The following is a 25,394-nucleotide window of genomic DNA, read 5'->3' as shown; positions in this document are numbered from 1 at the left end:
AGTCTCATATTGATGTTCTATAAGAGATACAGTATAGTGTTAGTTATTTATGGGGTATTTCCAATTTCCATTCCAGTTTGGCAGCTAGGGCTCGGCCCCGATCACATTCTAATCGGGGACACCGCTAAGCTTCCCCGATAAAAATGAATCGGGGAAGTTCGGTGCGGAACGGTGCTATGATCGGTGCTGCACCGATAGCACCGCTTCAGCCATAGGGGGTTAGTCTTACCAATGACCTTGCGTTCTGATAGGCCAACAAGAATCACGTGACTATGGTCACATTTTGTTCTTGTTGGCCGCAGGGCAACTGCCAATTTAGATCACTATTCATTGATAATCGGGGAAGTCACCGATCACCGATATCACCGCACCGATTAAGATTATCCCCGCACCGGATTGACTAAAAAGCTCCCCGATTGGCGCGGGGCCGAGCGCTAGCAGTTTCCAACTTTCCATCATCTAACGCCAAGTTCTAGTAGTGCGGCAACAATGTATATTGGATTTGAAATAAAGTCTTCAATAGAAAAATCATCTGTTGAGACAGCCCAGTTTAACCGCCTTGTTCTTAGTTTTTTTTTTAACCGAAACTAAAACTTTGAAAACCATAATTTTGTTTGTAGTCTAATATACTTCTGTTAAATCTTCAGTACTTGGTGTAAATTATTGAAGTATCTGGTAATTTTTCTTCAACTGTGTTCAGGTATACACTCATGTTTCAAGTTCTTCTGACGTTTTTAAAAGTATCCATAATTTACGAGGCCAGTATTATATATTGCTATGTAGTCGTTCTAGTGATTCACTTCGTGCAATCTATAGATAGCTGAACTTCCAATAGAAGCATAATGATGCAAAAATTGTAAAGAAGTATTACTGGCTTCATTATGTTTGCTGAACAATGGCTGCTTCCTGCTTACTTTTGTCACATCGAAACAATATGTTAGTTGGTCTAATGAATTATTTTATTATTGCAGAAGTGTTGTGCCACCATAATGGACAATCTTAGCGTAAGGTGAGTTTCCCATGTTTTTCCATCTACTTTTGGCTGCTAAATCCTTTGGTTTCAAAGTTTTACCAAATCCTTTGAACTGTTGTCTGGTTGTGGTAGGACTAAAATGCACATTTTTGTGTTCTATTACACCAATATTTTGATTTTTTGTTTGGGGAGGTGGTTGCTTACTGGTGGCCCAAGATAGGAGACCTGAATGTGTGACAAGATTAGGACTGAGGAAAGTTGACTGATGTTTAAGGCCCTTGTCAGCTTAAATATTTGGCCGAGTTCGCACATTCAGGAGAGGACAAGAAATAACTGAACTGTGTTCAGCAGCCTTTAGGTACATCTGTTTGGCGAGGTTGTTTTCCCACGGTCGCTCTACCCTCATGCCCATCCGGCCTCTTCACCATCATAACGTACCTATGATGTTTCTCTATTTCGTGCCTTCCGATAGCCCCTCCCCCCAACATCCGCGCGCATTCCCTCCTCGGCGCGTCGACGCAGATGTGACCGGTGGGAAGTTGTAAACCGAGAGACGAGAGTGGGGAGTGCAAGATGAAAGACATCTGCTGCAGAAACAAGACGTCGAGAAAACGGAAAACATTTGTTGCTACCGCCGAGTGTAGACCACCACAAGATTGTGTTCGTTCCAATCAGTTGAAAGCGGGTGTCGTTTAATTGTGTCAGTTGTTAGTTTTTTAGTGTAATGGAGAAATTCGTAAAAACCACGTGATATTGAGCGCAAAAGAAAACAGCGATTTTCATACTAATAACTGATGGCTTCATTCCGGCTCGGTCCGTTGAAGAGTCCGAATCGACGATTGTTGAGTCATCACAACACGCCGCCTTTTAGGTGATTGTAAACGGGAAAAAGAAGGAGTGCTTTGCGGTTTGATTGTTTATGATTTTTGTGCGCAGTTTCGTTTGACGTCACGTTTTCATCATCAAATCGATACCGGCCACTACAATACTTGGCCTATATATAAATTTTTTTTTTCTCTAAGATGTTTTGCATCCAGCCTTTTGTTTCTTGTTTCCCCCTTTTTTTCTTTTATGTTTCAGAGTGCCAAGCCTGTCGGAAGTGGGTGAGGCCGACAAAAAAGAGAAAAAAAAAAAAAAAACGGTCTGGGGGACTAGTAGTAGTTGACATTTCTGGAACACGAGACGTTCCAAACCTTCCCAATTTAAAACTCTCGCAAGGTCCTCTTTGGCACCCTATACACATGTGGCCTTCCTTTCATGCCTTTCTTTTCCACTAAGTCCACTATATCCATGGGTATTTTTACAGTTTGGAAGAATCTGTCTTTGCACGCCCAGGGCTTGAGAATGTTGCAACTCTTTTTCGGCTGTCGAAATTCGTCATCCGACTTGCGGGAATGTCACTGCCGTTTCTCACTCATCAAACGATAAACTCGATTCCCGAAGTCAGTTTTTGGCAGGTTGCGTCTAGTGAACCTGATTTTCTTTTTTGCGACCTCACGATTTCCATTTTGCGTCAGGATAGTTTTAAAGTATCTGCGCCAAACTGCAATGTGGTTTCGTAAACAACTCCGGTTGTCGCTTTCGAAAACCAAAACAAATAAAGGTAGCGATAATGAACTCTAAGTATAGCCTTCCTTTCTTTGCGATCTTCGTTTCACGCGATACAGGCAGTATTCTCTCACGTAGACCTTAAATTGCAAAAGGAAGACTAGGATGTTTGAACCGGTGCCAGGTTATGTACGTTTGAGATTTACGCTCAGTTGTCCAGAGAGAAATAACAACTGCGTTGCCTACTTGTTTCTTTTTGTTTGTTTTTTATTTTATTTTTTTGCTTTTTTGTTTTTTTTTGGTTTTTTTTTTGTTTTGATCTTTGTATTCATTTGCGTATTCTTTTTTCTTTCTTTTTTTCCATTGTAGTATCGACCCGTCGCATCTGCAAGTATCTTTGGAACAGACGCAAGGTGCCCCATCGACACCCCGTGAGTTGCTGTCGAGATCTTAGTACTTGGTTTATCAAAGTCTTTATCGAAATGTCGGTTTTGTTCAGAGGCCAATCGCCAATCGTCGGGCAAGTCTTCGCCTTTGCGTGGTAGATGCGTCAAAGAATACGAAGAGCAATTGCAGCAGCTGCAGCACGAGAATTTCAACTTGAAACTTCGTGTTTTTCTGTTAGAAGAAAGAGTGGGCAAAGCCTTGGGCAGGACTGATGCTGCTGACATTATCAAGAACAACATAGAACTAAAAGTGGAGAATGAGACACTGAAAAAATCACTGGCAGAAAAGTGTCAACTGCTGTCACAAGCATCTGGTGCTATCGAGGAACTTGAAAATCAGCAGCGCTCTTCTTTGGCTGCGCACCAATCAGAAATAGTTTCACTCCAACAACAAATACAGAAACTTCAAAAGGTATTTGAGACGCTGAAATAACACTCACTCTGTGGCTACAATTTTTTTTTCTAATTTATTTACAGGAATTGGCTGAAGCGGAAGAGGTTCGTGTTAATAATCGCGTCAGTCTCATTCCGGATGAATCCTCCGACTTGTATGCCCAGGCCTTTGGTTCTTTTTTACTGAACCCGAATCAACTTACTTGCAACTATCCCGATCATCACACTAAAGCGGAGATGGATCAGTTACAAGCAAAAGTAGATCAGCTCGTCAGTGATGCTACTGTCCAATTAGAAGAAATGGACAAACTGACAAAGGCAGCCAGTCAGTCACAGGTTGCTATTAGCGGTTCTTTTTGCTTGTCAAAAATCACTTCAAAAATACTGGTTGATTATTTTCCAGGGACAGTTACAAGAGTATCAGCAGCGTGTGCAAACGCTCGAAAGTAATGTTGCCGAAATGGAAAGCATCCGAGCGGAAAAAGATTTGAAGATTTGTAATTTAACTTCCCTGCTGGACAGCCAAACTAAAGCGGGCAAAATCGGTGACGTCCGTCAGCCGGCCGTCGAAAAAGATAAGATAATTGAAGAGAAACAACAGCAACTTGAACAACAAAATAAAATCCTGGTGGAAATCCAAATTACGTTAGATGAGAAACAAAAACAGATTGCTGAGCTGGAAGGGTCACTCAACGACAAGAAGAAGAAAGTTGTAGAGTTAGAAAAAAGTTTGTCCAAAGCAGGCCGTACGCTGCAAGGATTCGTGACCGATCTTCAAAAGAAAGAGAAAGAATTGGAACATTTGAAAGCTGAAGGCCGCAAGAAAGATAAACGTGTTAAGGATTTGACAGCCGAACTGAAAGAAGCGCAGGAGCTGTTCAATAAAACCAAATGGGAAACGGAGGTTTCGGGTAAGGAAGACAACATCAAAGCCATGGCCGAGGAGGAGAACGAGCGTTTATGGGCTGAATTAGAAGAGAAAAAGAAACTTCTCAGTGCTGCTGAACAACAAAGAGCTGTTTTACAGCATGACGCAGACCAATTGGCTTCGTTGAGGCAAGCTGTAGACCAGAAAGAACAAGCTGTTGCCGAAGCTGAAATGCAGATTTCCATCCTCAAACGCCAGGTGATGGATCTTCAACAAGAAATGAGTTCTAGGTCAGCTATCCCCTTACCTCATCGCTCAGAGAACAATTCTAGGCATTCCTTAGATTCGATAGAACAAAAACAACCAAATGCTCTGGCTACTCAATTGGCAGCTTACGTACGTGAGCGCAAGCAGTTGACGGAAACCATTCAAAGTCTGAAAAACCAACTAGGGGCCTATCAAAATGGTAGCGGTGACATTAATGAAACCGTTTCATGGAAAAAACTATATGAAGAGTCGCAAGAAAAAGCCAAGCATTTGGATGTAGAGCTCCAACGATTAAAGGCAGAGGTACGCAGCTGGAAGAAGAAAGCAGAAGCCAACTGTAATGAGAGTATAAAGCCTGGAGTAGGTGACCATCAAGTGCGAACCTACAAAAAAGAATTGACGGCATTACGACAACGTTTAGCAGATTCGACCAATGCCTGTGATTTGTTACGAACACGTCTCGAAGAGATGGCTGACTTTTTGGAAGAAATCTTGTCAATGAGCCAGCAAGAACTTCTCAATCTGAGCAATTGGTCGGCTGCCAGTAAACGTCGACAAGCGCTTCAGCATTCCATTTTACAAAGCCGGGAATTGTCTCGAACTCTTTCCCAATCGCTGATGATTGGCATCGATCCCGACGAGCAGCAACAACATTCAAGTAGTTCGGTTTCGACTTGTAGCAACTCGAGCGCCAAAACAAACGAGCACCACATGAATTCAAGTCGAGAAAAATCTGTTGATAGTCTACCTCCGCCTTGCTGTGCCACTGAAGAAATCGGTTGCCAAGTCCAGCTGGCAGCACTCTCGGAAACTAAAGATTCGCATCATGGAATAATGTTGGATCAACTGCGCACAGCAGTCATCGATTTGGAACACCAGGTCAAACTACGCGATGAAGAAATAGCGAAGATGAAAATGGCCAACCCGCCAGCTAATAATAAATCCATGCAGACAGATCGACTTTCATTGGCCACCGAATGTCAAAACAAAAACATGATCATCAGTAGCACACCTTATCATCGGCCTCCGGCCGGACAAGCTGGAGCTACGAGTCTCTCTCCAGTGGCATTGACCAGAGGAAAATCTCAGCCAGCAGTTTTTTCCAGCGAACTCTTTCCTCTGGAACCAGCGGATTCCATTAACTACTCTACAAAAGAAAGCACCAGTCCTCGAAAGGCGCAATTGCAACCCAAACCTCATGAAGTTGCAGTTTCAGAATCTGAAGCCTGGTCGGAGCCAGATCGTACAGTTTCTTTCGCTCGCATTGGTTTACCTTTTCAACATCACGTTGAAATGAACTCGATCGCTGCTCTGTTAACCAACAAGAAACCCGTCGCACATTCCAACGCCGGTCTGCCGTCAGCAGCCGACAGTAGTGATTCGTCCAAACGAGCAGGTAGGATGCAACAAACATAATTATTCACTGAGCTAATTCGGTTAATAAGATTGTATTTTCTCCAGCACGACGTTCGAAGTCTGATCCTTGTGAAGTCAAACGTTCTGGCAACCGATTGCGATTACTCGAACAAGAAAACAGCCGACTTCGTTTGCAATTGAAAGAGTTGGTTTCCTGTTTACGTTCCACTTACGACGTCCAGTTTTCGAAAGAAGAATCTGTTTTGCTGGAAGATTCACAAGTGAAAGATGACTCGTTAAATGACGCTGAAAGGCGAAATTCGATAGACGACCTTTCTGGTGCGGGTGACCTACCTACCGCCCAATACATCATCAATGCACTGAAAAATCGTCTGCTTAAAATGAAGGACGTGATCAAGCGGCGAGACTTGCGGTTGCGAGAGGCCAAAGATGTGACAACGCAACTCGAATTCAAAGTCAAGGAAAAGTATTTTCAGGCTTGCGAAAATCAGTTGCTTCTCAAGGAGACACAAGAGAGGCTACTCGAAAAGAACCGGGAAGTGGAATTGCTTGAAGCCCGCTGGATCGAAGCTCAATCGCAATGGATGTCAACAAATGCCACCAAGGAACGTCAAATTGCGGAGCTTCGAGGTACGCTAGATGCACGTGAAACGGAGATTCGCACTGCGCTAATGAAAGCTCAGCTGTGGGAAACGTCTTACAACGATGGGCAGAAGACGATGCGTCAGATGGAGAATGAATTGAAATCCCAGCAAGAACTTCTCATACAATCTATGTCCTTACTTGAACAACAAGTTCGTGTATTGAAAGAGGATTTGGAAAACGTCAGAGAAGACCGCAATCGACTACAAAATGAGTTGGAGAATCTCAGGGAACAAACAGCTAACGCAAACGTGTCGCGAAACTCTCCAACTTTGCATGCTGCACCACAATCAACAAGTTATCGGAATAATAGTCAAGGCATCCAACGTCAGAGCAAGCCAAATGTCGGATTACGTGTCAGATCAACCGGCCTCTGAAGATCTTTATCCCGTCATCCAGGTCAAAGAGCTAAATGGTTTATTTATTTACTGTTTTCTCTATTCAAATTACGATTACTTTAACAGACCGGGAGGAATGAGCAAAATACGAACACCAATACTTCGAGACCTTCAGCACTTCATCTTTCACCAGATCTAGGAATCGATTCCGACCCTGGACGGTTCTCCAGCCTTGAACATTCAGCTGTGGAGCATAAGGATGCCCGCGGCTTTAGCAATTGGACTACTAATAAAGGTACTTATTGCTTTCCTTATTTTAAGTGACATATAACCTCTAATAAACGCCAACAAACTTGTTTTAGTGAGTCCCAAGCAAACTGAATCAACAATCCACAAGGAGGGTGTTTCGCCAGACGTTTTGAACTCTTCTGGTTGCGCCAGTTGTACCAGATGGGAAAACAAGTATATCAAAGCTAAGCATACGTTGGCCGCTACACTCGAGAAACTCCAAGCTGCCAATGTGCGCAAGGAAAAGGTTGATCGAGCTCTCAACAAGGAATTGGGAAAAACGCATAACATTCTGTGCCAGGTACGGTGGTTGACAAATTTAGGCCGTCAAACGTAATAACTAATTTACTTTATTTTAATATTATCTTTTTAAATTATTGTTAGGCTCGGGGCCTTCTGGAGCAGGCTAATCATGGCAGCCATTAAGTATTATTATTATTATATTTTTGTTTCCTTTTTACTACTGCTACATTTCGAAGAGCCTTCAATAACGGGAAGAATGTGCCTCATGTTTTAATGTGATTCTTGTACATGATAATAGTTGATCTTATTCTATGGTCTTTTAAATCGATACAGAAATTCAGAAAATCAGCCAAGATCAAACTCTTGCTGATTCGCTACTTCGCTTTGTCGTTTCGTTGTGCGAAATGCAACCGGTATGAATAAATATTATAGTCTCTTCTGTTCAAGAGAAAGTTTTATTTTAACAACAAGTCTCCTTTGAAAGACTCAATTTTCTTTGAAAATTTACTAGCAGTCCTTCTATTTTCTACATGAATCACACTTTGGGGTTGATTTTCTATAGAAAGGGAATAGATAAACAATGGAGCATCACTTCTTTCCCTTTCATGGACTTCTCTGAGGAATTGCTGTACAGTATATATTATGGTAATATTGGTTTGTTTCAACTTTTCAATAAGACACTGCAGAAGAGATTGGCAATATTTTTCTAGGCTTTGGATGGTTGAAGCTGACAATCGGTCTTCCCAGTAGTATGCAGAAAGGCTATCGACTATCACCACTGAGGACTGAGAGTGAGAGAGAATGAAGGTTTTGGTAGAACAGAAGTTGAAAAGGAGCTCTGTCTTACAAAAGCTTTCATATAAAGAAAGTCTTCTTAGAGAATCCTTGGTAATTTCTTTCATCATAGTAAGTCCTGAGCTAGGTAGAAGTTGTTGACATTGGCGAAGAGTCCTCTTCAACTTTCTTTCAAGCAAAGTGACCAAGTTTAATGACGAAAAATGATGATCAGTAGACAGAAACACTACTCCCACCTCAAGTCCACCAATTTGCACACCTTTCCAGGTTGCAGGAAGTATACATTTTATAATCCACTGGGTCAACAGGATAGTTTTAAGGTTTGTATCCTTCTCATTGATCTCTATCACGTCTCCTGGCAGTGGTCCGTCTTCTCCGAAGACTTCTACTTGCAATCCAATAAGTTTCGGCCTGACAGAAAATCTTTGCAAAAGATCAATGCCACTTTCAGTTTTCACAATGTTCGCCATTTAATTAAGAGGCAGACGATGGACGAATAGTAGCAAAACAAACAGTTGAAGAGCAGTTGAATAGTGTATCATAGCCTTCCCACTTTTGTAAAAATCTGCGAAAAACATCTCATAGAATTCGACAAAAATCACATGGAATGATCCAAATTGAAAGTTGATTTCGATTAAGTTGTTGGTTTTCTCGTTAAACCACCTGTAAAAAAAAAGTGCTTTCCTTTTAAAAACTTAGTTTTGGCGTTGGGGTTTTTCTGATTCCAAGTGTTTGCTACTCTGGATCCGTTTCATCCAAAAATCTATTAATTCAGTGGAAAACTAATATTTTATTCGGAATTATCGGAAACAGAAAAACGGGCTTAATTAATGGAGTAAACCTAGATATCTTATCAATAGATGGCTCCGCTGTTTAAATGCTATATGGTTTCAAATTAGTCAATGAATCTTGTACACACAATGGTAACCACTATTAGCGTATAATCCTGAATATCACAAGATGAACGTGAAGTAAGACAGAGAATATAATAACGGTAAAACAATCAATTGCTTATTATGTACAACTTTTCCTAGGTACAGCAATGTGCAAGAGCAGTAGATTGTATAATTATGTAAGTTGTAGCTCAGTGGTAGAGCATTGACTGTATGAGCTGAAGGTAGTGGGTTCGATCCCCAAGCAGCACATGTTAAATGCATGAGTACTTAATTAGAAAGTCTCATAAAAGGCAATGTACGTTCATACGTCTGGAGTAAATGGAAGTAGAATTAAAATCTGCATTGAAATTCAAATGGCAGATCACGTAATAAGCGAATCAATACAATATTAATATTTTTAGATATTTGTATTATTTAAGTCGTAGTTAGTAGTTTAGGGCAGTGCCTCAATTGAATTTGAATCCCCGGGGAGATTACCCGGGGCGTGGCTAAGAGAAGCCGGAAGAGGATGGAAGGTTTCGGACAAGTTTTTACGTGAGCGATTAACCGTTAATTCGGATTTGTGGGTAGCCTCTTCGCCCTCCAATGATATCATAGAACTTGAGGACCCCCACGTCCCCTTTCCGGACAGCGCACTCACAACCTTTGCTGCTGATCACAGTAGGGGCATGACCCCCTACGGGCTTATCACAAGTCAAGGGGAAACGGGGCCACAGAAAAGAAGGGAGCCCAGATATGCACTTCAATAAAAAAAATTTTATTTTATCTTCGAGATGAATCAGCGACTAAAGGTAACGTGCAGGTAGCGTCCATTGAAATTTACACATGCCCTTCTAGCTGTTATCGTTTTAAAATCTCGTTCAAGGATGTACCTCTTTTGATTCAGTATGATTATTAACCTATGTCGGCCTAAAGGAAACGAAACATTAATCAATATATAAACGATTGCCTATAATATGTATTCAATAAAATAGTGCAATCCTTACCTCTTGTTCTGGAGAACTGATAGTATTAATTGTATTCAGCTAAGGGTTCTCCAGATACCCTTGGATTTTAACATTCATCTTGCATGGAAATCGTCCAGTCGGCATTTGGTCATTACGTTCCTCTTTAACACATTCTGTTGATGGATGCCTTGCTTGATGGTAAGTTCCCGGACGAGGCGAAATACCTCGTGCGTTTGATCTATTTGGATGCGGATGACTTGCTAATGCATAAAATTTCCGGTCTTTATGTCAAGGAAAAGAATACCCTCTTATGATTTGCCTTTGAAGGTCGATATAACCTCTAGATAAGAATAATGCATAAAAATTTTGCTTTAAAAATTGAAGATTAGTACAACTTTTTTCGAAGTACAGTTATCAAATTACGTGAGCAATGACGTGAAGGAAGTGAACATCATTCCGATTGATGCATCGGACGGCGAAGAAACTCTAACCAAAAAGCAACGACTTTTCTAATACCACTGCAAACTAGACAATATATTGCACTTCAATTAGTTTTAGTCATAGGTTTACAAGCAGAAAAAACCGACAGACCTAGAACTTGAGCTTTGTCCTGAGATGCTTCAAAACGGTCAACTTGTTTTCAAGAGTCATCAGAATGACACACTTGGGAGAGCCATTTTCATTTAGACACATGATCTCTTTCATAGTAGACATGTTATCTAAATCTGCTGTCCAATGTAGCAAAGAAGCAACATAATTCTATATTTAAAAAATTTTGAATGTCATTTTTGTTATACCTGTTTTGCTTTGTAAAAGTGACACCAATTTACAATGCAGTCGTGCCCACTGTGAATATCATCTATCACCCATGGCTCTGTGGATGGGTGTCTGCCTGGAAAGCTAAAGATTTTGGAATAAATCTCCACTTTTGGAAAATATTGATCTAAAGTAATAGGTCATATGTTGTTTCATTTTACCAATTTACCTTTTGTTATAGATAACTAGTAACGGGAAACAAATGTTCCATCCTCCAACTTTTGGTTTCTCTTGCTAATTTAAGAATACAAAAAAAACAAAAACACTTTATTAACATGATTACAGATTTGTCAAATACCTTAACATCTTTTTACAATCTTTCCAATGACACTTTGTTGGCATCAAGACATCATATGTTACTTGTTCCAAAAAGCAGAAAAATATTTCTGATACAAGAGTCATCTAAAGAAAGCCCACTGCTGCAAATTTCATTATTATCCTAATTCCCCCCCCCCCTCCCGAACACATTTCGAATCCTAAACAACTAGACCACATCTGATGAACCATGAATTTCAACTGTATGGCAACCGGTTTTACCAACATTTATTTTTTCTTTTTCCAAAAAAAAAAAAAAAATCTCTACTCTTTCGCCATCTAGCGGTCGATCTTGAACTCGGTTTCCCAAGTGATTTATTCCCTTTGTATCGTAATAAAAGAACTTTTAACGCATTTGAACAAAAATCATGTTCGGAAGATGCGATGCGTGATTGACTCGTTAAAACCGGTTTTAAAAATTCATTCACAGGTTTTAAAAACTTTGGTTCCTCCCGCTCATATTGCAACGTGCACTTGGGACTCATTTAAATTTACGTTCCACGATAGATGATATACATATGATAGGGCACGCAGATATTCTGTCCAGAGGTGTGCGCCTACCTACCCAAAGATTTGCGATGATACTTAAAATACAATGAAAGCATTTTGTCGACAGTCAAATTCTTAAAACGCTTAAAAGCTAAACAATCACGGAAAAGGAATTCACATGCGTCGCCTTTATTAAATTAAACGGAGTTGTTCCAATTAACATGACGTGATTGACTGTATCTATTTCAAAAAGCACCAGCAAAGGAGAATCTCAAAAAGAATTGTTGATTGAATAGGTGTATTTTTTCATTCCAGGGTCCAATTCAACCATTTTACACAACAAAGTAGTGACTGGCAAGTCGCAATATGAGCAGGAGGAACCAAAGTTTTTAAAACCTGTGAATGAATTTTTAAAAACCGGTTTTAACGAGTCAATCACGCATCGCATCTTCCGAACATGATTTTTGTTCAAATGCGTTAAAAGTTCTTATTGCTGCTGTCTTGTGGTTTGATTCATAATTGGCACATTACTTTCATAGTAAAGTAATATGGTCCTGCCTTGAATTAAGCTGAAGTTTACGTATATTTACACATTTTCTCTTAGTACTCGTTGGAATTCGCAGGCGCACTAGGTAAAAAAACCGAAGTTCAAGATAGACCGCTAGATGGCGAAAGAGTAGAGATTTTTTTTTTTTTTTGGAAAAAGAAAAAATAAATGTTGGTAAAACCGGTTGCCATACAACTGCAGACAATCCACTAAACAGCGTAGCCATCTATTGATAAGATATCTAGGTTTACTCCATTAATTAAGCCCGACAATTTTAAGAATTGACTTATTGTACAAAATTTCAGCTGAGAATTTCAACTTGGAATTCAATAAAATTAACCTATAACAACCAAAATGAGAAGCTAATTCCGAATAAAATATTAGTTTTCCACTCAATTAATCGATTTTTGGATGAAACGGATCCAGAGTAGCAAACACTTGGAATCAGAAAAACCCCAAAACCAAAACCAAGTTTTAAAAAGGAAACAACTTTTTTTTTTTTTTTTACAGGTGGTTTAACGAGAAAACCAACAACTTAATCGAAATTAACGTTCAATTTGGACCATTCTTTGTGATTTTTGTGGAATTCTATGAGATGTTGTTTTTCGCAGATTTTTAGAAAAGTGGGAAGGCTATACCCTTTCCACTTTTCCATTTTTGGTCAAATTTCAACTATCGCTTAAAATACATGATTTCAATTCAGAATTGAATGCTAATCACGAAAATCAAGTTTATTTTTCAATTGGCATTATACTTTTTTTAAACTTGATGTAAAGAACAAAATATAAAGTTGGGGTGGTAACAATACTTTATTTTCGTTTATTTTAAAATCGGCTAATTTAACGAGGAAACCATTTACTTAATCTAAATTAGCGGTCAGTTTTGATTATACTGTGTGATTCTTTTTTCTCCAAAGCTATCGAAAACTTCGCGAACAGCGGGAGCCGTTGAGTGTAATCAGAGCATATACGGTTGCCGCGATTCAAGAGCAACTTATAGCCCAACCCTATCGGTAACTTCCGAACGGAGTGAGGGTCCATAGTTAACCATTCGTTTGAGGAACTTTAAAGAGATACTGCACTGCCATCTATCGACAAATATATTGCAGTAATTAAGCCCGACTTTTTGTTTAAAAAAAAGAAAACATTAAACTCAAAGGCTCCGGGTGTTCGCAAAGTTCCAGATGGCTTTGGAGAAAAAGAATCACACAGTACACAGTAAAATGAAAATTGAATACTGATTTCGATTAAATTATTGTTTTTTTCGTTAAACCAGATGTTTTAAAAAATTAAAAAAACAAAACAAAGTGCTATAAGGGCACCAACTTTTTTTTTACGTTTAATTAAAAACTATAAGACCAATAAAAAAACAAACTAGATTTCTGTGATTTTCATTCAATTCTGAATCGAAATCATGTATTTTAAGCGAAACTTAAAATTTGGTCAAAAATGAAAAAGTGGGAAGGGTATAGCCTTCCCACTTTTATCAAAAATCTGAAAAAACTGCATCTCTTTAAAATCGACAAAAATCACACAACACAACTAAAATTGAATTCTGATTTCGATTTACTGATTGATTTTCTCTTTAAATCAGTCGTTTTGTAAATAAACGAAAACAAATGGCTGTTAGAGGACCAACTTTAATTTTAGGTTTTTACGTTTAGTTAAAAAACTATAACACTAATCGGAAAACAAACTAGATTTCCGTGATTTTCAATCATTTCTGAATCGAAATCATATATTTTAAGCGAAATGTAAAATTTGGTCAAAAATGAAAAAGTGGGAAGGGTATAGCCTTCCCACTTTTGTCAAAATCTGCAAAAAACGACATCTCATAGAATTCGACAAAAATCACACGGAATGATCAAAATTGAACGCCGATTCTGATTGAAGTGATTGGTTTTCTTGTTAAATCAGCCACTAAAATGATAAAAGAAACCAATTGCTGTTAGCCCCCCAAAATAAGTTTTTGTTTGACTTTTAACTAAAAAAGTATTAGGTTAATTGAAAAATAAACTTGATTTCTTTGATTCTCATTCAATTTTAAATCAAAATCATGTAATTTGTGACAAATTTGAAATTTGGGAAAAATTCTAGATGTAGAAAAAAATGCATGATTTAAGCTTGGAATTAACGGTGATCACAGGAAGGGCGTCGTTTTGATACAGCATTTGATTTATTTTTATTCCCTTCAATTTTTCATGGTTTCAAAGGTGCCATATATACTATATTATTAACAAGTTTAATCAATACGTAAAAGTAACACTTTTTCAACATTTGAATGAACATTTTTTCAGCTACAAACAACTTTATTTAGAACACGTCATATTGTCGTTCTATTCATTAAATTTTTCATCGACACGTAGAAGTCCCTTTATAACATAACATTTTATAATAAATTAATTTTAAAATTAAACTCGTAACTGGTGAAGCCATTCGTCAATGGGTTGATAATGCTTCGACATCCACTGAATGTTGGCCTCGGTTACACTGTAAATGTACGAAATCAGGTCGCCCTCCCCATGTTTACTATTGAAAGCATCCAGCTATAGAATTTTTGAGAACTATTTATTAAAAATAAATAATTCAGAAAAGCCGTTTTAAATATGCATACCTTTTCCAAATCGGACAAATTGTTGAATGACGAAGCGGCTATTTCTATAGCCGAGTCTGGTCGATCATTGTATCTGTAAACAGATTTTGGATTCCATGTAAATCTAGTTCAATTTCAATGTAAAGCGTAAACCATTAAATTCAAACCTGAATTTCAGCAAATCCCAGTGAGAGCCCAGAAATTCAAAGACAAGGTCTCTGCCCGGTAACGTTTCGGATGCAATACTCTTAATGACATCGAGGAAGTGAATGCTGTCCAGCCGGTGAGAAGAATTCCCCAACGTCCACTGCAACATGCTTTTAAAAGAAATGTCATAATTAAAAATCATTATGTCTGATAGATTTGCTTGATAATAAACAAGTAGTACGTGGATAAAAGGGACGTATTGGTGGTGCAAGCCATGCCGGCAAGCAGATCGTCCTTTTCCGAGTGAATGTTGGATTCCTGGAATTTTTTCCAAGCGAACTGCCATTCGGACAAGTTCAGGTGACGTATCGCTGTGCAGGTAATGACGCGTTTAAGATCAGCCGGTACTATAACTGCAGAGTCGTTTAATTGGGCCATCCAGTTTCGATAAACTGAAAGCGCATATTCGACGCAATCTGTCTGATTCCATTGACAAGCCCATTTGGTAAGCTTCTGAAAAAAGTTGCCGAGCCACAGGATCTTTGTTATTGCTGCCTAATGCTTTCATTTGTTGGTACATTGGCGTTCATAATCCCAATTGCAAATTGCTGAGAAACATAATGGACAATGAATTTATACAGCTCCTAGTATTCAAAAAAAGAAACGAGCATTTGGCGGTTGTAATACCTTAAACGCTTCGTGTGTAGTCGGCGTGTGAGCCAGCATAACATCAATGTAACTGAAGGCTTCAAAAGTGGATTTCCATGGCAAATAGTCTGTTTCCTTCTTCAGATAATTGGCCAAATTAAAGGCCACTTGATATGATAAAAGACCAGCTCGAGCCAAATGAAACGCGTCGTCTATAATTTGAGCTCTGCTGATAGTGGGAATCTGTTGTGGATCATGAAGAAGTTGAGCCCAGATTAAATTCCAGTTGCGTTCGTCGTAATTCACTCGATAAAATCCTTGGTAATAAAAACAGATGCAAATGTAGTGCGTGATTATCTAAAGCGAGCTGAAATAAAAACGTTGGCACTTTAACGACAGGAGCGTGATCAAACTACAATTTTAGTCAACCAACTAATGCTCATAAGTTTCGTCAGATGAAGGACTATGAAATATATACTACCTGTACGATTCACGTTGAAGATAACCCACTGGTCAGCGGGAACGTTGAAATCCGCTATTTTCTCTGCTTGCGACAGTTGAGGCAACCATCTCAGGTTAGGCTCCTGTTTCGTAGAGGATGCTGTCGTAAAAGTTAAGGGAATGATCCAAAGATTCACGTTGCCATCCTCCATGATGGAAGAATTCTTGTCTTGGTATAAAAGGAAACGGGATTGCGCAGCCGTGGCCGTGCGGGCAGAATAATTGCGAGCTATCGTCACAACTGGATAGCCAACGTTATGCGTCCAGGTCTCCATAATGGTTTTTATGTCATAGGGCAATTTCACCTTGTTAATGACTGCCTGTCGTGTGAACGCTGACCAAAAATCATTCTGAACAGCATTACGGTATTCCCTGAATGTTAAAGAAATCCAAGGATGAGTACAAGACTGGAAATGAATCGTTTAAATGAAAGGAAGAATATGCGTACAGAGTTTTTAGATAACGTGTTAGTCCTTGCTTGAAAGTCTTGTGTCCGATTAGTTCATTCAACATCCTCAGCATGGAAGCGCCCTTTTTGTACGAGATGACATCAAAGACAGAAGTGATCTCTTCTGTCTGATTAGTCGTTTGGTAAACGGAATGGGAAGTTAGTAAGGCGTCATCGTACATAACTTTTTGCATCTCATTGAGAACGAATTTTTCGATCATTTTGTAATCCGGGATAAACCTGATAAATATTTGAATAAAAAAACGATATTACTTTGAAATGGCAAAATACACAGATATTAACCGATTGCACCTGATCAACAGCAACGTAGGAGAGATAAGTAGCTAATCCTTCGTTCAACCAGATGTCTGTCCACCTTCAAAATGCAAAAAGTCAATAAATACGCTTACTTGTTTGCCAACAAAGGCCATCCGAACAAAGGAAAGATTACCAGTTCAGCGTGACTAGGTTTCCAAACCACTGATGGGCCATTTCGTGAGCCATCACCAAGGTGTTGATTTCTTTCTTGGCTTCTGACGTAACCCCCTCTTCGTGTGTGAGGAACTGCTCTCCGGAAATGATGAGGCCCCAATTTTCCATGGCAGTTTCGATATTGGGGACAGCGATAATGTCCTGTTTAGGTAGCGGAAAATCCACTGCCAAATAGTTTTGGTAAAAATCAAGCATTTTTCTAGCTACTTTCAAAGAATGCCTGTAGGGAAAGTTAAAATTACTTCACACCTTAAGTTAAAATTACAGGGAAAATAAGTTTAAACCTTGTCTGATTAAGAAGAGACGGGCGAGCCCATAGTCTCAATTTGACATTCCCGTCCGACATGCTCAACCAAGACGCACTTTCCAGTATAGCCACAGAGACTAGATACGTTGACATGGAATAAGAACGATGGAAAACGTCCCATTCATAACCAGGAAATCCTTCTCCATACCTGCATATCAATTAATTTTAGCGTCATGGCCCACCTTCCACTAAAGCCACAAATGAAGAGATAGCTAGGGTTAAACTTACATGGGCAAAGTTCTGTATAGAGGCATATTGCTGACAGAAATCATGTGACTTGGCCGACCCACAATGATGCTAAAATCAGCTTTCAAATCAGGCTCATCAAAACAAGGGAAGACTTTCCGAGCGTCGATTGGCTCCATTTGTGTCAACGCCATCATGCTAACAATAAACGCTAAACGTACAGCAGCTTGAACTTTCCTAATTTAAAAAATGAAACATACCTGGGTCGACCAGCTTCCATGTATCTCAAACGATAGAAACCTCGGGAATGATCTTGATTATTGAGGCGCCCGATGAAATTCATGGCCAACACATAATTGGCTCCTTTGACGAGATACTTTCGTCTTATGTGAAGAATCACGAACTGGTTGTCAACATCTTCGGTGATGTTCTGGACAAAAAAACGCTCTTTGGACCCTCGGTCGTACACCTTGATGGATTCCAGATTCACTCGAATGCCGACAGCGTGCAGGAAAATTTGTGGAGTATCTTGGATGCAACGGACGTCAATTTGTACAGAGCCGTCCAAGGTGGCATTTTCTTTCTCGTCCAGGACGTGTGGCAGCAATCTAACAGTGTAATGACGAGGAATTAGATGACGAGGTAAACGCACACCTGTGTCGGGCTCGACTGCGGTGACGACGACCAGCACCGACGACACCAGCACAAACGCAAGACGACACTGAAGCAGCATTAGGTTTATTTCTGATGGAGCTTGTCCAGCTGACTGTTGGTTGGCTTTGAAACGACTGGTAGTTTTATACGATTTCTGAACAACAAGGGGTCGATTGGCAATAAGGAAGACTTTGGTACATAAGCCTGTGCCACAACGTATTGACTATGGGCTATGAATCAATGGAGCATTCAAAGAATAAACAGGCGGAGTTATTGTGGCAAATGATTCATACGAGCAGGAAGTACTAATACTGGAACTGTGTCACAGGCGGGCATTGGCCGGTGGTAGATGTCAGCCAACCACCATTTCGTTACTTTCGTTGTTTGGGATGCACATCACTTTACGGCCACCTTGCTACTACACGCAAATAGACATAATGACAGATACGAGGCAAAAGAATAACAGCGGTTTGGAAGAAAAAACCAATAATAAAGTCAACAATGCTTACCTGTAATTGTGCTTACACCCGTTGAATCTGGTTGTGGCTCACGAACTCGTTCCACTTGAGAAAATGTAACAGGACAGCAGAAAGCCCGCATTCTGTTTAACTGAAAAACTGTACCGCAGGAAACCACTTGATGGTCTCAAAACCTTAATCGTTTTCAGCGATCAATCCCCTACTATCACTGACGTGACGTGCCTCGGTTTACATCGAGTTTCAGACGAATTCCTCATGTCATTTTACGTTTGACTTTGATATGAAACCCAATTGGTGACACGTCTGGTTTCGTTCTCTTTCGTCTGATTGACTGAATATCACACGTGAACAGGTCACCTCTTTATATTTTTTGCGTAAAGAAGGGAAGGGTGATGAAGCTACCTTTCTGGAAATGTTGAAGGCAAGGTAAGGATCCTATTGTTCTCATCGTTTAGTTACCCTTCCTCTGGAGTGTCATTGACAGCAAAAAAACTAAGTAGATTTAAATTTGACCAAAGAAAAACTAAATAGGGAACGGTTTAAAAATCTGTAATGATGTCACGTGTTTCTCAACTAGTTTTTGTTCTCAAACCACCCAAAGGTAAAAATGAAGGTTATAGGATCTTGAATATTAAAAGATAGAAGCCCGGATGAAACTCATTTTTTTTTTCAGGATTAATATTTTGTGCTGTAGGAATCGTAAATATGTGGGTGCGATTGTTAGATGATAAATAGCACGTTGAAAAATTATTGGAGGATACCGCTCCAGCAATAAACAAGAATGCACTCGCCCGTAACATGGGGCTTAATGCCGGAGATTAGTTGATGTTGTAAACTGCTGGTTATTACACGCAACGATGGAGGCCAAGCGTGCGTTAGCCTGACAGTGCGCTTCTTGTTTTGATCGGCACCCCAATAACCTACTGAAAAGATAAGAATTTGTAACTGAAAGCCCAACAAAAATAGATTGCACAGTAAATGAATCCAAATAGCATTTTAGTGTTTTTAAACGAACGTCTAGGGGAAATGTTGGTTTATTCTTTCGGGGTCTGCCTTAGTCTCTTCATCGACTCTGGATTCAAGTCGACGCACTTCACAGGTAACAATTGTACAATAATCATACAATTTCCGTTAGGTTTGCGTTTCTTAAAAATGGTTTTTGCTTCATGGAAAAAGTCCGAAATGAAAGCTGTCTTATTGGGACTGCTGCTGGCAGCAGTCTTTGCAATCGCTGTCGGAGAGCTCTTACAATCGACCAAGGAAGAGAGCCGTTGGTGGTATGCACCTTCACGGAAAGCACCCCTTTACGAGCACAAGTACCAAGGGCTTCGTGAGCGATTAGTGAGGGCGGCAGCTGCTCAAACGGTAAACATGCGCCTGCCCAGGGACGTTTTGCCATCATCGTACACCATCCGGTTGCTGCCGTTTATTGAAGAGGGTAATTTCACCACGGATGGCTATATCGAAATCTTGATTGATTGCAAAACTGCTACCTCCAATATATCGATGAATGCCGCTGAACTTGACATCATGCAAGAATCGATTCAGGTATACGAACCAAATGAACAGCTTGATGTGGGCCGATTAGGCTATCTCGTCCTTGTTTAGGTCGTCGACAATGCAGACAACATCAAGTGGGATGTTGAAAAGTTCTATGACGAACAAAATCCAAGAGAAATTATCACCATCAACTTGAAAAAACCGTTGGTCGTCGGGAGTACTTACAAGATATCGATGAAATTTATTTCGTACTTGAATGAAGATTTGCGCGGCTTTTATCGGTCGACATACGTCGAAAACAACGTTACTAAGTAACCGAATCAACACGAGAAATTATAACGCTTAACGCACAATCATTTTCGTGTACAAGGTATTTGGCAGTGTCGCAAATGGAAGCACCCGATGCTCGCCGTGCTTTTCCTTGCTTCGACGAGCCAAATATGAAAGCCAACTTCACAATTACCGTCGGACGCAAGACGTCTATGTCTGCCATTAGTAATATGCCTCTAAGATTAGAGGAACCCATGTGAGCATTGATGTCTATAACAGCACTTTTAGTGCATCGTACGTTATAGTTGTTTAATATGCAATTATTTACATTTTGCTTAGTCCAAACATGCCAGACTATGTGTGGAACCATTTCAAACCCTCGGTCAAAATGTCGTCTTATCTCGTCGCTATGGTACGTCTGGAAAACCGTAACAATTCAGCCCATTCCATTCTCGTTCATGATAACTAATGCGTTATTCAGATGGTGTCCGAATTCGTTAGTGAACTTTCCAATCCTTCACTAAGTCCTGATGTTGAATTCAAGATCTGGGCCCGGCCAAGTTTTCGCAATCAAACAAAGTGATGCCTATTCCAATTGCTTCCTTATATGAACATCGTTCCTGATTTCTAATGATTATTTCGATTAACAGATACTCGGCAGACATTGGACCAAGAATTCTCAACGAATACGTTACAAAATATTTCCAGATTGAATTCCCTTTGCCAAAGGTGGACATGGCGGCTATTCCCGATTTCGCCGCTGGTCCGGTTTTGTACACCAACACAATTTTCTTTGTCTTCTACTCTAATTGATTTGCTTTATTGCACACACAGGTGCCATGGAGAATTGGGGACTTATCACTTATAGGTATGAAACTCTTTGGCATCAATTGCGCCAGTATATACTTTGTAATCATTGGCTGCCGTTGATTTTGTTAGGGAAACGGATTTGCTGTACGACGAAAGACGGTCTTCGGCAAGTGCTAAGCAAAGGGTAGCCATTATTATCGCGCACGAGTTAGCTCATCAGTGGTTTGGAAATTTAGTCACAATGGATTGGTAATTTTCTTTCACTGGCGATATTTGCACGTAGCGCTAATTTTCACAATCTTTTGTGGGGACAAAAGGTGGAATGTTATCTGGTTGAACGAAGGATTTGCCAGTTATATGGAATATCCTGGCACTGATTACGTAAGTATTGATTAAATGGGTTTAACAACTCGACTGTTATTTTGTAATGACATATTAAACACAGGTCGAGCCTGGATTTGAAATGAATGAACAGTTTACCGTGACTGATTTGCATTACGTGTTTGGCATTGATGCGCTCGAAACGTCGCGGCCCATCGATTTCGAAGTCAACACACCTAGTCAAATTAATCAAATGTTTGACGCCATTTCATACGAAAAAGGTAGCGAATAATTAATTTCTGCATGTCTAACGGAAGCAGGTTGGATATGGCTAATGATAAATGATAACTGTATACCTAAACAGGCAGTTGCATCATCCGCATGTGCGCCAATTTTTTGGGAGAACCAGTCTTTCGGCGTGGTGTGACCAGTTACCTCAACAAAAAGTATATGTTGTATATGCAACTGTGGGACCAACGAAAATACTAACAATTAACCTGTTCATTATTGCCGGTGCGTTAATATCCAGCGCTTACGGAAATACGGTGCAAAAAGATCTGTGGGATGCGCTAAATACCCAGGCGGTTAATGAAAACGTCCAACTTCCAGCCACCGTCGAAACAATTATGGAAACATGGACAAGGCAGATGGGTTACCCTGTTATTAATATCTCCAGGCTGTACGACTCGGCAAACAGCGCCGTTGCTTCCCAGGTAAACAGACGATATCGAAGACGGTATAAAAACTTTCATTATTACAGTTTTTTCTTGCTTTTCCTCTCCAAATTTCTAGCAAAGATTCTTGCTAATGAAAAATGAGAATTCAAGTGACAAGAATGACTATAGCTGGTGGGTGCCGCTTACGTATACCAAGGATTTTACTGACATCCGCAAACATTGGATGCCCAGTGGTAGCGGTGCCAACACGATCCAATCGCTTCCCGGCTCGTCGGCCAACTGGGTCATTTTCAACGTCGGCCAAGAAGGTCAATTTAGACTAGTTGTGTGTGTTCAATGACCCAGAAATCGTGACAAAGATGATTTAACAGGTTACTATCGTGTGGTTTATGACGAGCGAAACATCGAAATGATCCGAAACCAACTGATGACTAACCATCTGGCCATCTCGAAAAAGAATCGAGCTCAGATTTTAGACGATTATTTGAACATGGCTCGCGCCAACCTTACGACCTACGTCACCGCCATGGAACTGACCCGCTACTTGGCTCACGAGCGAGACTACGCACCATGGACAGCTGCCTCTGTAGCCCTCGATTACATTGATATTATGTTCTACGGATATCCAGACGAGCAAGAATGGAAGGTGACTAGTACTATTTTAATATTTTATTTTAGAAAGAAATGACAATGGCGATCACAAATTTCACCACAGAATTACATGACAGTCTTGGTGACAGCTCTGTACGATCACGTCAAATATGAAGCAAGCAATAGTGACGCACATCTAACCGTATTTACACGTTCTCAAGCTGTCAGCTGGGCTTGTGGCAGACTCAACGTCATTAACTGTATTACCAAGGCAAACCGAGACTACCAAGCCTGGATGACGGACGCCACCAAAGAGTATAAACTCATAAACCCGGCATAAACCGGACATACGCAGGAAAAAAATGTGTGTGTTGCTGTAATTGAAATTTCGGTGTATTCGCTTCGCAGGTTACAACCCAATTTACGTCGGCTGATTTCTTGCACTGCCATCGCTGAGGGAGGTAGACCCGAATGGGAATTCGGCTTCAACCGATACTTGGACTCGACTTTAGCCAACGAGAAGACGGAATTGTTAAGAGCAATAACATGCAGTCTCGACGTTGGCATCCTGAACGAGTAACGGATGTCTTAAAGAAAAATGTTTAGTACTTAACACGTCTTTTGAACCTTTTATGGTTACCTTGCAGAATGCTCAACAGGATGATTACGCCATCGTCGGGCATCAGACTTCAAGACGCCAATACTCTTTTCAGCAACATTGCAGCCAATCCAGTGGGACATGGGGTAGCACTTGATTTCCTGATTAACCGCTGGGACGACGTCGTGGCTTAGTAAGTGCTAATTATTGTAGATCGATGATTCTTCATGTGGTACATCCAATAAGAAATCTCATGGCTCACAGTTTCGGCAATTACGAAGGCTTCGGCGGGGATGCTATAACAAGGTTATTCCGTGCGCTATGCAACCGAGTTAATAACGACGAGAAACTAGAAAAGGTATTTGCATTCAGGCAATTTCAGTACGAGTTTTTGACCTGCTGTTGTTTGATTTAAATCTCCATAGTTGACAAAGTTGTCGACCGATCACTCGTCTTCGTTTAATTCTGCATCAGCCAGACAAGGACTCGAATTGGCACAAACGAATGTTCGGTGGGTTAAGAAACATTACGGCACCATCGTCAATTGGCTTAAGAGTCAAAACTCGGCGACAGAAGGGACCACAGTAACTTCGCTCGCCAGCACCACTACGCCTTCGACAGTGGCCACCACCCCGTCTTCAGCTGCCAGGGCATTCGTTAATCATTTCTTCATTTTGATGGCAGCCATTGCGACATTCACTGGATTCTAGTCGACGAGGCTTGCTTATGTTTTACCTTAAAAAGTCTTAGCTTCCATTTTCCTTTAACCGATCAGCGTGCTTGTGAATAAAGCAAAGCTTTAGCGACGATACTACGTTTGCAATTTGAATAAAAATTCCAATAATGGCTAATTCTTCTTTTTGAATGTTTCGAAAGCTGGAATCGACGGAACTAATAACTAAACAGCGTCAATTATTTTCTGAAAAAGGAATTGCAAATGATTCTACCTGTCCTCAAACTTCATTGCAGTTATTCACGCGGATATTTTGACAATAAAAAGTAAGGTGCTTTCGGTTTCTTATCGCCTGTCAGGCTTGTCTGTCATACTGTCGATAACAACGCAGATTGACAACTCGTGAATCAGAGAGGACTGGAGATGAGCACAAAACACGCGCCCAGTAGACTCTGAAATCGATCATACCAAGCTCACAAAAATGGTTGACAAAACAAAAATCTTCAGAAACAAGGGACGCAATTTGGTTCCAGGAAAACTGATTTCCTCCCTGACGGTATAATGTCTGATCCGCTCTGCACCAGCTTGTATAATGTGTTTTACCTAGAATCGCTTTGTCTACTCCGCCTTCTACATTTACACATTTTCTATTACTGCCATTTTAAAAGGATACACATTTTTTTTGTGCAAGACTTAAAGTAACTTAAAAACAAGTGAGTCATTAAAATCCTGACTTTATTTTCGAGCTGATAGTGGTGACCGAGTAAAGAGACTGAGTTAGTGCGCGTTATTTCGAATTTTGGCCTACGGAAATGGATCCCTGATAAGCAAGCCATTTTCTTCATAAGGCTTGGATCTCTTAGTCGGAAGTATAATGGTGTCATGCATCCAAACCATTACAAACATATTTGTATGTTCCTGTTGTAATGTCCAAAGTTACTTTCTAACAGGGAATAAACAACGCGACGTCAGGGTATGTGCAATCACGTGAAATCCATTCCAAAGTCACAGCTAATGCAAGGTATACTGGTATAGATATGAATTTTCAAGATTGTCATGCACATATGTCATTACCTTTGACAAGAGAGGCTGACGGTTGACGAAAGTAGGACTTAATTTTTTTACAGAATGATTGGGCAAGGCAAAGAGTCCAACTCGCCACGGGCATCTTAAGCGGCTGTGACATGTCAAAGCATGGTAAAACTAAAGATATCGAAAGATGGTGCAACTAAAAAATCTAAATCGTTTGCTTAGATACGCTGCAAGGTTATACAATTCTAAGTTGGCTTTGCATTTCAGAAAGCAATCAGGC

General features: G+C 40.2%; 4 protein-coding genes and 2 long non-coding RNA genes across 10 annotated transcripts; 2 read left to right on the top strand and 4 right to left on the bottom strand.

The window, feature by feature from the left end:
- Positions 1-937: 937 nt before the first annotated feature.
- Positions 938-1,514, bottom strand: LOC123472304. Its single transcript, XR_006646695.1, has 2 exons — positions 1,178-1,514; positions 938-1,107 (listed from the first exon to the last, which is right to left on the bottom strand). It is a non-coding gene; the product is annotated as an uncharacterized LOC123472304 (long non-coding RNA).
- A 72-nt stretch (positions 1,515-1,586) lies between these two features.
- Positions 1,587-7,824, top strand: LOC116935429 (centrosomin). The gene is made up of 9 exons (XM_032942729.2): positions 1,587-1,844; positions 2,891-2,952; positions 3,021-3,379; positions 3,445-3,696; positions 3,764-5,891; positions 5,957-6,913; positions 6,979-7,147; positions 7,215-7,441; positions 7,525-7,824. The coding sequence occupies exons 1-6, from the start codon at positions 1,768-1,770 to the stop codon at positions 6,889-6,891; spliced, it is 3,813 nt and encodes a 1,270-aa protein (XP_032798620.2). The 5' UTR covers positions 1,587-1,767; the 3' UTR covers positions 6,892-6,913; positions 6,979-7,147; positions 7,215-7,441; positions 7,525-7,824.
- LOC116935471 (DNA repair protein XRCC2) lies at positions 7,820-9,004 on the bottom strand. Its single transcript, XM_032942768.2, has one exon. It carries the CDS (start codon positions 8,646-8,648, stop codon positions 7,839-7,841), a length of 810 nt encoding a protein of 269 aa, XP_032798659.2. The 5' UTR covers positions 8,649-9,004; the 3' UTR covers positions 7,820-7,838.
- Positions 9,005-9,815: 811 nt separating this feature from the next.
- Positions 9,816-11,270, bottom strand: LOC116935490. 5 transcript variants are annotated; one of them, XR_006646661.1, is made up of 7 exons: positions 11,152-11,270; positions 11,007-11,071; positions 10,819-10,921; positions 10,613-10,746; positions 10,445-10,546; positions 10,061-10,361; positions 9,816-9,983 (listed from the first exon to the last, which is right to left on the bottom strand). It is a non-coding gene; the product is annotated as an uncharacterized LOC116935490 (long non-coding RNA). The 5 variants fall into 5 exon arrangements; XR_006646662.1 differs by having other exon boundaries at positions 10,613-10,749; positions 11,007-11,269; XR_006646660.1 differs by having other exon boundaries at positions 11,007-11,265.
- Positions 11,271-14,341: 3,071 nt separating this feature from the next.
- Positions 14,342-18,979, bottom strand: LOC116935497 (aminopeptidase Ey). Its single transcript, XM_045173598.1, is given in 14 exon segments — positions 14,342-14,733; positions 14,802-14,874; positions 14,948-15,097; positions 15,169-15,434; positions 15,436-15,482; positions 15,593-15,892; positions 16,057-16,448; positions 16,525-16,764; positions 16,835-16,900; positions 16,976-17,236; positions 17,301-17,471; positions 17,552-17,707; positions 17,770-18,581; positions 18,673-18,979. Coding segments are annotated over 13 exon segments (2,730 nt in total). The 5' UTR covers positions 18,243-18,581; positions 18,673-18,979; the 3' UTR covers positions 14,342-14,598.
- A 622-nt stretch (positions 18,980-19,601) lies between these two features.
- On the top strand, positions 19,602-24,260 carry LOC116935525 (aminopeptidase N). Its single transcript, XM_032942817.2, has 20 exons — positions 19,602-19,741; positions 19,819-20,190; positions 20,251-20,453; positions 20,513-20,668; positions 20,752-20,824; positions 20,894-20,991; positions 21,063-21,175; positions 21,247-21,280; positions 21,352-21,471; positions 21,540-21,603; positions 21,668-21,824; positions 21,908-21,989; positions 22,073-22,256; positions 22,336-22,528; positions 22,592-22,866; positions 22,936-23,126; positions 23,220-23,387; positions 23,459-23,602; positions 23,674-23,767; positions 23,835-24,260. The coding sequence occupies exons 2-20, from the start codon at positions 19,825-19,827 to the stop codon at positions 24,117-24,119; spliced, it is 3,000 nt and encodes a 999-aa protein (XP_032798708.2). The 5' UTR covers positions 19,602-19,741; positions 19,819-19,824; the 3' UTR covers positions 24,120-24,260.
- Positions 24,261-25,394: the final 1,134 nt, after the last annotated feature.

The sequence above is a fragment of the Daphnia magna genome, linkage group LG1, assembly GCF_020631705.1.
Source record: "Daphnia magna isolate NIES linkage group LG1, ASM2063170v1.1, whole genome shotgun sequence".
In the NCBI taxonomy this organism is placed as follows: Eukaryota; Metazoa; Arthropoda; class Branchiopoda; order Diplostraca; family Daphniidae; genus Daphnia; species Daphnia magna.
This window is presented reverse-complemented; position numbering and strand designations above follow the sequence as displayed.